At 39.8% G+C, this 13,806-nt stretch overlaps 1 protein-coding gene and 1 long non-coding RNA gene across 3 annotated transcripts in view; one reads left to right on the forward strand and one right to left on the reverse strand.

The window, feature by feature from the left end:
* Positions 1-271: 271 nt before the first annotated feature.
* Positions 272-7,570, reverse strand: LOC132658460 (uncharacterized). The gene is made up of 2 exons (XR_009598133.1): positions 7,097-7,570; positions 272-6,952 (listed from the first exon to the last, which is right to left on the reverse strand). It is a non-coding gene; the product is annotated as an uncharacterized LOC132658460 (long non-coding RNA).
* Positions 7,571-7,687: 117 nt separating this feature from the next.
* Positions 7,688-13,806, forward strand: part of SLK (STE20 like kinase) — a 61,501-nt gene continuing 55,382 nt past the window's right edge. For both annotated transcript variants that reach the window (XM_004020168.5, XM_004020169.5), the window contains exon 1: positions 7,688-8,418. In XM_004020168.5, the coding sequence (XP_004020217.2) occupies positions 8,269-8,418 (150 nt within the window). In that variant the 5' untranslated portion in view covers positions 7,688-8,268. The remainder of the gene's footprint in view (positions 8,419-13,806) is intronic.

Raw genomic sequence — 13,806 nt, forward strand, 5'->3', positions numbered from 1 at the left:
TGTTTCTGTCCTTTATTAGGCCCATCTTTGCATGAAATATTCCCTTGGAATCTCTCATTTTCTTGACGAGATCTCTAGCCTTTCCCATCCTATTGTTTTCCTCTATTTCTTGGCATTGATCACTGAGGAAGCCTTTCTTATCTCTCCTTGCTATTCTTTGGAACTCTGCATTCAGTTGGGTATATCTTTCCTTTTCTCTTTTGCCTTTTGCTTCTCTTCCTTTCTCAGCTATTTGTAAGGCCTTCTCAGACAACTATTTTGCCTTTTTGCATTTCTTTTTCTTGGGGATGGTTTTGATCACTGCCTCCTGTACAATGTTATGAACCTCTGTCCATAGTTCTTCAGGCACTCTTTCTATCAGATCTAATCCCTTGAATCTATTTATCACTTTCACTGTATAATTGTAAGGGATTTGATTTAGGTCATACTTGAATGGCCTGGTGGTTTTCTCCACTTTCTTCAATTTAATTCTGATCTGGAGTTCATAATCTGAGCCACAGTCAGCTCCCAGTTTTGTTTTTGCTGACTGTATAGAGCTTCTCCATCTTCAGCTATGGTACTGTTTTTATAGGGTTGTAGTACTCTTTTTTTAAAGTAAAATTCTGAATTATTTAGCATTGATTCAGTTGTAGATTGCTGCTTAAGAAACTGTTCTGAAACGTAGTCACTTAAAGGAGTTGTTTACTTAGCTCATGAATCTGCGATTTGGGCAGGGCTCAGTGGGGAAGGCTTGGTTCTCCTCCATTGGATGTCAGCTGGGGTAGTTTGAATAGCGGCAGGAGGATCTACTTTAAGATGGTTCACTAGCATGGCTGGCACGTTGATGCTGGCTGTCAGGTGGAGCTCAACAAGAACTGACAGTCTGGGGCCTCTTTCCTTCCATATAGTCCCCTCCACATGGGCCTCTCCATGGGTTGTTTTGGGCTTCCTCAGAGTATGGTGGCTGGGTTCCAAGAATGAGTGTTCCAAATGGCAGGAAGTAGAAATTGCCAATTTCTTAAAGTCTGGGTCTGGAAATTTGCATAGTGTCACTTCTGCTGTATTATATTAGTTAAGCAGTCATAGATCTAAGATTCAAGGGGATGAAACGTCGATCCTTCACCTCTTGGTGGGAGGAGTTTCAAAAAATGTAGTGGGTGTATGTTAAAATTATACAGGTAGAAAAATGCACCAACCATAAGAGCAGAGTTAAGAGAAATTTTGCATAATAAGGGTATCCATGTAATCAGCAACCAGAAGTCACCCTTTACTCACCCCCATACACTGTCCTCTTCCACTCACTATCTCAAAGGCAGTCAACATCCAGGACTCTAATACTCAAGACTAGTTCAGTGTTTCTCAACCTTGGCTGGATAATTCCCTGTTAGGGGTGGGATGGGGAACTGTCCAGTTCATTGCAGAATGTTTAGCAACATCTTTGGCCTCTACCCACTGGATGCTAGGAACACCCCATCCCCTTATTGTGACAACTAAAATGTCTGTAAAAACTGCCAAATATCTGGGTGGGGGGCAAGCGAGGTCACCCCTAGACCCTAGTTGAGAATCACTGGGTTAGAGGATATTATCTCTTCTTTATTATTTGTCTAAATCCCACTCAATCATCAAGAACATAAGTTCCAAGAGGCCTCATGTTTTTATTTTTTTATTATTATTATTTTTTTAACTCTGTTTTTATTTCAACTGATTCCTCAGTCCCTAGGATACTGCTTGGAGTATAACAGAAACTTGAGACTATGTATTGGATGAAGGAGTGAATGAAAGATAGCAATTTTGAACAAGGATTTAAAGACTCAATTCTACATATGTTTATGCAGCTAAACATTCAGTCACACATAATTTGTTCATTTTTGTTAGAGATGCCATTTTATGAAGTTTCCATGGATAAAAAGTTGAGAATATATACGCTTGTAATAAAAATCTATATTGGTTAATTTCTTCCTGCAGCAACAAAAAATATGGGTCATAAGAATAGAAAAAAATTATAATCACCCAGACAAACAGGCAGCATCTCATGATAGTGTTAATGATTTACTGTAATAGGCCCCAAAACGTGGTTTGTAATTGCTGTGATGGCTTTGCGAAACAGGAATTTGCAGTAACAAAGTTTTCATTAAAACCCTGGGTGAGGCACTAGGTTCTAAAAGATTAGAAGAGGAAGAGGAAGAAATATGAGATGGTAACAAGGGGTTGGTAAGTTATTTCTTTACAGGAAAAACCTAAAAATTTCTTTTGGAAGACAGCCACTGACATTATTCTGAAAACATACCTCTTCCCTCCAGCATGTGACAGTGTGACGTCTTACTAGGTAAATTTCTTAAAGGTTATCCCAAGAAGAGTTTTCAGAGAGATTCTCAATGACTTTTGGCAGACATGCCCTTCTTTTTAAAATTCCTAATTGCATTGATTTACTCTTCAGTCAAAATTGTGTCAGAAAAATGGACACAATTACTAGCATACAAGGCAACTGAAGTTAGGGGTTTCATGAAAACAGAATTTTATAGTTGAGAAGGCTCTTAAAGATCATATGATCATTCTGAAGACGCAAACTATAATACTGCAAAATTTTGAATGCCTTGGGTGTTATCCTGCTTTCTGGGTCATTCTGAATTATTTTATCTCCTTGAAGCCACCTCTGTTAAAAGTAAAACTTGTGTATTCCTCCGGGTGTAGAGTAGTGACTTGCCCAAAGAACTGGTTAATCACAGGAGAAGTATTTTTTTTTAATATATTTGATTTTTATTTATTTATTATTTATTTGGCTACACCGGGTCTTAGCTGGGACATGCAAACCTTTAGTTGTGGCATGTGGGGTCTAGTTCCTTGACCAGAGATTGAACCGCCACTGAACCACCAGGGAAATTCCAGGACCAGTAATTTTGAGCCAGTCCTCAAAATAATCCCACCCAACATATATCTTATGTAGCAAAGATAGAAGAAATGTAATACATAGAAGCATAAAGCAATAGATTAGCACGAATGCTTCTATCAGCCTTACAGGCTTGATTGACTTCTATCAGCCTTACAGGCTTGATTGACTTCACAGGCTTTGTTGCCTGAATGATGTGGCTAGTTAACGTCTGAATGAAATAAATTTGATATGGATCATTCAAATCCTTAAAGTTCAAAAGATATTACGGTGTCTTGATTTTTACATTGGAATTCGAATACCACTTGTAAAAGAAATACGTCTGTATAGTGTTGTTTTTTTTTTAAATTTCCTAAAGATCTGAATATGTTAAGACTTTTTACGCTATGAAATGCTTATGATTCATTTCAGCAGAAGTGGCTAGGGATGAGGAAAGGGTGGGAGTGTAAGTGTAACAGCTCTATATGACGCAGAAAGGGAGATGAAGGAGAAGGGAGGATATTTTTGGATTCCCTTTTTGAATAAAAAATAGCTTAAATCAGGTAATTTGTTTACTTTTAAAACAGGAAAAAATGACCAAAAATCTGGTTTGGATTTTCGTGAATGACACACAAATTCTATTTCAGGAGAATAATTGTCATAACTGCAGTTTGCTTTCTTAAAATACCTGAAAAAATTCCTTCCTAAACTGTAACTCCACAAGGATAGGAAAATGTATTTATACCACAGGGTACTTGTACACGAAAGGTATTTGCTCCTTCCATGTAACTTCTACAGCAATATTTAAAGGACTTGGCAAATTTACTGCTTAACTTAGAAAAAAGGAAGGGAAAAGGAATTGGCATGTAGTTTGCTTTCCTAGGTATAAAGTTCTTTTATTTTCATTCATTATCCGACAAAAATATATAGAATATGACAGATACACTGGGCTAGATGCAGGGGGTGTAAGGATGAGCAAGACACAGTCCCTGCCCTCCAAGTCTACAGGGAGAAACATACACATCCCTTTAGAGACACATGCTCACACACACAAATACACATATAACATATACACACTCATACTCAAACATACCCAGCACCCATACACTTTCACACACTAATACACATTCATATGTAAAAATATTTATACACACACACACACACACACACACACACAGAGTTTGGGAGCTCACAAAGTGGAGACCATGAGTAGAGGATGCTTTCAAGTTACAAAGGGAAGGAGAAAGAAATAGCAGAGACAACAATCCTGTGCGACAGCTGCTACAGAAGCTCAGTAAGGACGAGGACAGAGTCACAGTGGAGTTGTTAAATGCTAAGGAAGTGGTTTCCTGAGATCTGCATTCAAGTTCGAGTCTTCCATTACTCCCTTTGAGGCCATGACCTTGCTGTTTATATTTAATGCTGTCTCAGTTTTCCTCACTTTTACATGGGAGCTATCGCAGAACCTACCTCAGGGTTGATACGAGGTTTAAATGAGATGATGTGCATAGACCACACAGCGCAGTGCCCAGCACGCAGTGAGTACTCCGTATATATTCAGTTTCTAATTTTCAGTGGTATCCCTGCTGTTATCAGTGAAGATTAGTGATCTGGTAAATTGTGAAGATAGTTCTCCTCTTACCAATCTCTTACCAAGTGAGTGTTAGTGACAAAACATTGGGTATTAAGTGAATATCATATATATATTTTTTTCCACGTGGTCACTGTTTAAGCTTAATTTTTAAAGGATTAAAAATTCAAGGGAGCCAAATTATTTTTTACAGATAACACAAACATCTAGATATTACAGGAATCCTAGTCATTACTGGGAAAATTGGAATCTGTTTAAATATCATCTCACTTGGCATTATTAAATAATTTCTGTGGGTGTAGCTCCATGGAAAAGCTATAAAAGCTATTATTAACTCTCCATGATCATTTCACCAAAGTATGTTAGTGAGATTCTTGATCATCTCATTTATACAATAATGACAATGTCATCTGATATTATTCATTGATATGATGAAACAATTTATAAAATATGAGGTAAAAGTGGCCAGTATACATTTGCAAAGGTTACATCACCAAGAATCAGAGAAATGTCAATAAGAGATAATTTTGGACTACCTTGGCAAAGCTTAAAAAGATGGATTGGTGCCATTGAGAGTCTGGTGGAACTGACATTCTCATACATGGATTGTTAGTAGGAACAGAGAGCAGCACTCTACAATCTTTCTGGAGGCCAATTTGGCAACAGGTAAAAGCACTTTAAATTATGTTCTTTGAGTCAGCAGTTCCACTTCTTGAACATTATCTTAAAGAAATATAATCAGACAAATACACAAAGATGCTTGTATATGCATGCTCACTGCAGCGTTGTTTATAATGACAAAAAACTGGAAACCACCTAAATGCCTGCCAGTGGAGAAATGCTTCAATAAATGATGGTAGAGCTATATATACTGGGACTCTATGTCCCTATTAAAAAGGATTAGATATATCTGTTCGTGCTGGCATAGAAAGATGTCCATGATCCATATCAGATGTCATTTTATATTAAAAATCATATGCACAGAAAATAATTTGGTCATACTTTTTTGGTCATATATCTATAACTTTTTAAAAGTGGTTTTGTTTTGGTATAATTCCTTTCTCCAGGGGACCTTCCCAACCCAGGGATCAAACTTAGTTCTCCTGGATTGTAGGCAGATTCTTTACCATCTGAACCACCAGGGAACCCCCAAATTCATCCACTGTAAGTCTACAATCCAAGGATTCTTGGTAAATGCCTGTAGTTTTGCAATCATTACCACAATCCAGTTTTAGAACCTTTTTATTACCACTCAAAGTTCCCTCCTGCTCATAAGGTTTTAACTCTTTACATGGTTAGGTTGGGGGTGAAGTTGGGTAGGGTGAAAGCAAGAGGGAGAATTATAGACAGCTTTAGTTTATCATTTCTGCATCATTTGAATTGTTTTACAAGACTATGCTATCTTTTAATTGAGAAAATGGTAAAGGTTTTTCTATTTTTAAAAGAACAAATAAAGGAAAGATATATCCTTGGACCCAAATCTACTTCTTATAATTTATCCTAAGGAAATAATCAAATATGTGGAAAAGAATCTGTGAACAAAGATATTCATTACTGTTTTATCTGAAACAGAGAAAAGTTATTATGTAATCTATTAAATATCTCATGATGGGAGAAAACATTAATCACTGAAATATGAAGAGCACAAGTTTCAAATCTTTATAGGCAGTATAATATTATCCATGTAAAAAAATTTAATGTACGGCCAGAAAGTTCTGTTTGGAAATATGATGAAGTCTTGCCAATGGTTATCTCTAAATGGTAGAAGTATAACATTTTTTATTTTCTTGTGTATTTCTTCAATTGCCACAATGAGCACATATTATCTTTTCATGTAAGCCACCTACATAAATGATAGCAATTGAAAATAGATTAATTACGGCATTGTTTTCACAGGTGTTTATGCTTGTCAAAACACAAAAGTATATAGTTAAATTTTATTTATTCCTTATAACGACTTATTTTTTAGTTTTAATTTTTATTAAAATATAGTTGATTTACAATGTTATTTTCAGGTGTACAGTGAAGTGATTCAGGTATACGTATATATATTATATATACATGTTCGTTTTTATTCTTTTCCATTATAGGTGATAAGGCTATCAAAAAATACAGAGTCTTGAGAAACAAAATCACCATATCCCTCTTACTAGAAGCCGGGTTTTGTTATGTCACTTTGGGATTGGAAGGCAAAATGATTTGGTAGGGTTACACAGCAATATGTCTTCTGCTCCAGATCACGTACGTTCATTCATTCATTCACTCAAGAGATGGGCTTACCTATCATATGCCAGGAATGTTGGTACAGTAGCTGGATATCGTGATGACTCATCAGCGACCGTCTTGAAAGAGCTCTCTTTCGAGGATGGGAAGGCACCATCTGACAGAGCCTAGCCAGCGCCCACAGTAGGTGGCCTTCCACTAGTGCTGTAGAAGGGGGTAGGAGGCAGGTCAGGAAGTGCAGGCCTTAGCTAGCGGTTCAGATGGAGCCATGAAGGGCGACACCAGGATGACGGCTATGGAAGTGGCCAGAAGAAGACAGATTACCCTCAAAAGAAAGCCCTAGGCATCACTTAAGAAGTGGGCTTAACTTTTACATATTTATGTCTATTTTACTTGCACATTTTTAACAACAGCAGGAATTGAAATTGAGCATTTACCAGCGCAGGCACAGAGCATAGGGATTTTTCCCATTGCCTTTAGTCCTCGCCACAATCCCCAGATCAGGACTTCAAGGACCTTGACTTCATCATGAAGAAACTGAGGCTCGGAGAGGTTACCCGCCCAACGTCAGAGAGCTGATAAATTCTGGATCCAAAGCAAACAGCCATCGCATATTCTTCCCTCCCACTCTATTCTGGGGCTCGTTTGAGAGAGAAAAAGTCCAGATCGGGGCAGCCCAGCTTTCACTCTTTTCACAGATTTTCCCAGATCCAGAATGGAGGCAACATCCGCTAGCACAACTAAGAGGGTCGTGCGCAAAGGGCAACTCCGCCAAAGCCGTGGACTGACAAGGATTTGGGGCTTGGAGGGCAAACCCCGAGGAACCATCAACCCGCTACCCGTTCTATAATCCACATCGCACCGGGAGCAGGGCGCCCGCAAGCCTCTTGGGCAGCCAGCTTGCGGGACTCAACGCGCGTGCGCGGGGCCAGAGGTGCCACCCCCGCGCGAGCGCGCGGAGAGCCGAGCGCGCGGCCGGGGGAGCTGGCGGGCGCGCTGCGGCGTCGGCGTCGGCGCGCGCTCCAGGCAGAGGCTGCGTGGGCTCGGGAGGGAGCGAGGCGGCGGCGGCTGCGCCCCAGAGCCCAGGGGACGCGCGGGCCTCGAGCCGCGGGAGCGGACTGCTGCAGAGGAGACCCGGGGTTTCCGGCCCGGGGCGGGAGAGCTCGGCCAGCCGACTGCTCGCCTCAGAGCCGCCAGCTGCGTCCCTAGCCCGGAGTAGCCGCCGCCCCTGGAGACTCGCTTTGACAAGGGCCTAACCGCCGCGGCCGCTGGCGTCCGGACCGCTCGGACCCGTCGGGCCGGGCCGGGTGGGGACGAGCGTCGGGGCAGGTGCCGCCCCACGAGGGCCGGCCGGGGGCCAGGCGTTTAAGCCGTGCAGCTCGCGGGCCGGGCTCGGCGGAGGGGCCGCCCGCGCAGCGCCCCCACCCCGTGGGCCGGAGGGGGAGTCGCGCCCCGCCTTCCCCCGGGACCGCCTGGCCGGAGCGGCGGGAGCCCGAACTGCCCGCGCCCGCCGCCGCCCGCCGGGCTCGCGCGGGAGACGAGGGAGGAGAAACTTTGCCTCTTATTGTTTTTGATCCTTAAGTGTGAGGAACTCTGTTGGGGAGGAAAAATGTCCTTCTTCAATTTCCGTAAGATCTTCAAGTTGGGGAGCGATAAGAAGAAGAAGCAGTACGAACATGTGAAGAGGGACCTGAACCCGGAGGAGTTTTGGGAAATTATAGGAGAATTGGGCGACGGAGCCTTTGGCAAAGTGTACAAGGTAAGAGGGAGAAAAGGGAAGTTACACTTGAGAGATCAAACAGCCAGCGGCCGGGAGTGGCACGAGGATTTCTTGCTCTCGCGTCCCGTTCCTGTCTTTGGGACCTTCTTTTGACTTCGTAAACGTACGTTGAAACTTTATTTAGGTTACCATCCGAGGAGTAGCTAAGACGTAGGGTTTAAGGTTGAACCAAATAGGGCCTGGATGTAGTTTAAAGAATGGTTGCCAAAGGGAGACAAGAGATGCAGTCTACTCTGTTCATCGTTAAAGGAAATGAGGGTGTTCTTTCATTAAAAGGAGGGGTCTGGTTTGGCCCTGAAATGTTTTCATATCAGAAACTCATATTTTAAAGTGGATTTCTATTTTTCTGTTAAGCTGTTTGCATTCATTTAAAGTGGATTTCTATTTTTCTTTAAAGCTGTTTGCATTCATATATATGCTTATACTAAAATAGTTTCCTTTTGGGGTCCAGGGTATGTATTTGGTTGTATGTATAGGTTATGCATAACCAGTCTCTTGGGATGAGAGCAAAGCCATTGCTACTTGCAGACTATTCTTGAGTTGGTTGATAGAAAATTTCCAGAAGGAAACCTGCATCTGATACTAGTTTCTAAATATAATAAGCATTGACTAGAAATCCATTCCAGGGCCTAAGAAATGAAAAAACACATACCCCCCGATATATATACACAAATATTTTTTATACCCAGATATTCGTTTCAGTAGAAGGAAGTTTGCTGTTTCAGTCTGAGGGCATTTGTGTTAAATGTTTACTATCCTGTAAGGAGTATATGAATGATGTCATTGGAATATTTTCATCCGAAGGGTGAGGTTTTCATGAGACAGTTTTTAAGGGGAAGGACCCACAGGGTTGCCTAGATGTGAAATATAAATAACTTATGTTTAGCTTACTCGTAATTTGGCCCCCACAAAAGTCCTGGGAGACATGCAGGTCACTAGTATCTCCATTTCATAGATGAGGATGCTGAGACACAGAAATTGTTCACATTCACACCAGTCACGGCCTAGATTTGAACTCAACCCTTCTGACCCTGTGTTTATGATTACTGCTTTTTTTTTTTTTTTTTTTTTTTTAGCTTAAACCTCTGGTGGTAGAAGTGATAGCATTTTTCCTTCTTTCTAAGCACCATCCCACCCTGCCTTTGCACTGGCTCTGACACATCTCAAAGCCCGCCTGCTTAGTCTGAAATATCTTCTCTTTTCTGTGTGCTTTCAAAACACATTGTTCATATTGCTCCTATGGCACCTGACACATGTTAATGTGTTTATGTTATTATGATAAGACCAGGGGCCCAATTATGGTATACATTCGGGTTACTTCTATTGCCTTAGCACATAGTGCATTTCTCTTTATATTTGTTGAAGTGAAAGAATGTGTGTTACCTGCTTGTGAGTGCTGTTGATGCTCTTGTGTGCTGTGAAAGTTGACAGAGTAAACTTCAGTACCTATTGTGGAGGGTATGGATTTCAACAGGAGCTTTCAGTATAGATGTGTGGTAGACGGGCTTTTAGTGCAATGGGAAGATGCTTCTGGGAGTTAAGAATTGTGTTTTATTGCTGATTGTCACAGACGAGCTTTGAGGTCTTAGACAGGACACTTAATGTCTCTGGACCTCCTTTTTCCTACCTGGAAAATCATCGATTTCCCTAAATGTTTAGATTCCTTTACTCATTAATGTTGTGTCAATATACAGCTATCTAGGAAAGGCGTAATAGATCCTCAAGGCATCTGGGATCTGGAAGTTAGAAGGCAGTAGGTGATTATGGGCAGTTTTCATGGTATGAATGTTTTATTGAATAGAAACAGTGTAGCATTAAGATACTGGCTCTGGAGTTGGACTGTATCTTGGCTCCCTCAATAGCAACCTCTTGCGTTGGGTAAGTTACTTAATCATTCCATGTCTCGTTTTTCTCATCAGTAAAACCTACTCCTCAGTATGTGAGAATTAAAGGAAATAATAAATGTAAGGCACGAAAAAGGGCTCAGGAAATGGCAGAAAATTACTGTCGTTCTATTTAGAGCTTGAAAACGAAATATGGGATGGGGCAGGAAAAGGGACCTAGGAAAATAGTAAAACCATTTTCTGGCCCAGGCAGATTGTGTTGACATGCTAATACTCTGTGATTTAATTCTTTCATGACATTGCAAAGTGAATATGTCTTCCTATTGTGAGATACCTATTGAAAATTTTCTGAAAAATAAAAGCCTTACTCCATGTGGTTTAACACTGTAAGACTGTGTCAAGGATAATTTTTGTGGGCTTGGTATGTATTTTAGTGTGATATTTGAAGAATGGGAGTTCTTTGCATCTTCTCTTTTTGTCTCACTATTTTATGCTTCCAAGGAGTAAGCTGTGAACTTTTTAAAACAGAAAATTTAAAATTTAAACTTATCTCACCTGTTATGTCTTTTTCCTAACCTCTTTTCCTGTCCAAGATTCCCTAGAAAATTTAAATTTATAAACTTCCTTCCGTGTAGGAGGAAAAGCAATCAAACCGTACAATAGTATGTATAGTGTGCAATAGAAAGCTGTTTCTGAAGTTGATTCCAACTATCATATGCTTATAACTGTTTACAAAGGTTAATTTCTAAATAGGCAATTGTCTTGTATATGTAGTTTCTTTGAAACATTTTTTTCATCATGTAGTTGTATTCTTTCCACTTAGTCCTGCACCACATAGCTCTGTGACAGTTACTTTCTTGCTTGAAAGAGCTTCCTGATTTTAAATTTATTTTCTCTTTTTTTAATAGTATTATTTGACATATAAGTGAAGATATGTAATATCCCTCACTTTTTTTTTATGTTTGGATTTCTGTTGCTTTTAACAGAAAAAAAGGAATGCCATACTTGTTGAATTGAAGCTGGGTTACTGACTTGCGCTGGATGAAAAGTGATTCATTTTATGACCCTGATGGGCATGCGCCTTTTTAAAAAATAGTGAAACATATAATCATTAGATTGAAAAGTACAACACATAGATGTACATTGAGCAAAGAGTAATAAAGTGAACTCAATATTAACAACATCAGAGTAAACGAATTCTGCCAGTATTCTAGAATCCTTTTCACCTCCTTTCTGAATTGATTCTGCTCTCCCACTAAAGGAAACCACTATCCTGCCTGTAAGTTAGTCATTTCTTCGTTTTCCTCATAGTTTACTATCCAGCAGTGTATAACCAAGCATCATACCTTTAGTTTCGTGTGTACCGAGTGTACTTTGTGTCTTACCTCTTTCAGAATCAGCTTTAGGTTTGTGAGATTTGTCTTTGTTATCACTAGAGTTGCAGTTAATTTTAATTGTTCCATAGAATTCCAATATATGATTACATCACCAGTTATTTACCGTTGTCCTGTTGGATATATCAGTTGTTTTCAGTTTTGGGCTTTTATACTGGTGTATGTATGCATGAATTTCACTAAGACTTAACTTAGAAGTAGAATTGCTAGGCTATAGGGTAGTGTATCTTTAATTTTACTAGACTATACCAGTTTACACTCCCACCAGCATCCTATGAGAATTGTCCTGACTCTGCATTCTCTCCACCATTTGATATTGTTGGAATTTTTAAGTTTTGACAGTCTGATGTTTTATTTTTTGTGTGGTTTTAATTCATCTTTTCTCTGACTACTAATAAGCGTTTCTTTTCGTAGGATTGTTAGTAACTTGGATTTCTTCTTTTGTGCTTAGTGTCTTGTTCATGTTCCTCTTGGATGTCTTTTTCTTGTTTATTTGTTGTGTGTTCTGGATTTTAACCATTTGCTGTTTATGGCTATTGCAAATACATTCTTCTGTGCCCATCTTTTCATTTTCTTTATGGTGTCTTTTTATGAACAAGAAATTCTTGATTTTAACATACTTCATTTTGTCTGTTTTTTTTTTTCTTTTTCAGTTAATGATTTCTGTATTGTATTTGAGAAATTCTTTCCTGGGGCACCCTTGCAGTTGTTGGGTGAGATGCTGCCTGATCATGAATCACCTAATAAAGCCAGTTCGATTTTTGATTAAAAAAAAAAAGGCGAGAAAAGTTTTCCTAACCTTAGATCATGGAGATAAATCGCTATCTTACTTCTAAGAGCTTTTATGATTTTGCCTGTAACATTTATGTCTACAACCCACTTGGTGAAGATTTTTGCACATAGTGGGAGGTAGGGGTCTTTCACAGTGGGCACGCAGGTGTCCCATGGCTCAGCACTGGGGGGACGACTCCTCACTGCTCTGCAGCTTGCGTCTGTTTCTGGGGTTTCTAGTCTCTTCATTGATCAGTGTGTCTGTTCCTTTATCAGTTTTCCACTTAATTAGGAAAGCATCAAAACAAATCTCTGCTAGAGAAAGACTTCCTTTTCTTCTTCAGCAATGTCTAGTGTATTCTTGGCCATTAGGGCTTTCATGTACATTTTAGAATTAGCCTAACTGAGTTACACAAAGGGCTTCCCATGGGGCTCAGTGGTAAAGAATCCTCCTGCCAATGCAGGAGACGCAGGAGATGTGAGTTTGATCCCTCCCTGGGTTGGGAAGATCCCCTGGAGAAGAAAATGGCAACCCACTCCAGTATTCTTGCCTGGGAAATCCTGTGGACAGAGGAGCCTGATGAGCTACAGTCCGTGGGGTCCCAAAGGGTCAGACACGACTAAGTGACAGAGCCTGCACACACGCATGCACGAGTTACACAGGAAACCTGTTGTGCTTTTTTGAAGGAGTTTTATTGAATTTGCAGATTAACTTTGTGAAAAATAACATCTCCATAATACTTGGTCTTTCCATCTATGCATCTGTTTTATTTCTAGATCTTTTTAAAAAAAGTCTGTCAATAATGAATCATAATTTTCGCCTCTAGAATCCTAGGAGCTCAGACTACTTGGGGAGTGTCTTAAATGCTTTGTTTTTGCCATTGGGATTTCCTCCTTGTTTTGGTTATGTACATCCTTCAGTAGTCTTCTGAGAAATGATACATGGAAGGTTTATTTTTTTTTAAGACTAGGCCTGTCTGGATATGTCTCTATTGTAATGTCACACTTGATGTATAGTTTGGTTGTAGAATTCTAGTTCAAAAGTACATTTTTCTTAGGATTTTAGACTTTTCCATTCATTGCCTTTTGGCGTCAAGTGTTGCTCTTGAAAGTCCGTTGCCATTTTGTTTTCTGGTCCCTTGTGATCTTTTTCTCTTGATAGCTATTAGAATTTACATTTTATCTTCTGTGCATGGTAATGTACTTTGATATAGGTATTTTTTTTCTTCCTTTCATTTTGCTGGGCTCTTGGTTAGTCTTTTCAGTTCAGAGACTCATGTTCTTCAGTTCTGTGACATTTTCTTGTTCTTTTTATTTGACATCTCCCTGCTCACCTAATTAAATGTCTCTTGTTGTGG

Source organism: Ovis aries, chromosome 22 (assembly GCF_016772045.2).
Source record: "Ovis aries strain OAR_USU_Benz2616 breed Rambouillet chromosome 22, ARS-UI_Ramb_v3.0, whole genome shotgun sequence".
Classification (NCBI taxonomy): domain Eukaryota; kingdom Metazoa; phylum Chordata; class Mammalia; order Artiodactyla; family Bovidae; genus Ovis; species Ovis aries.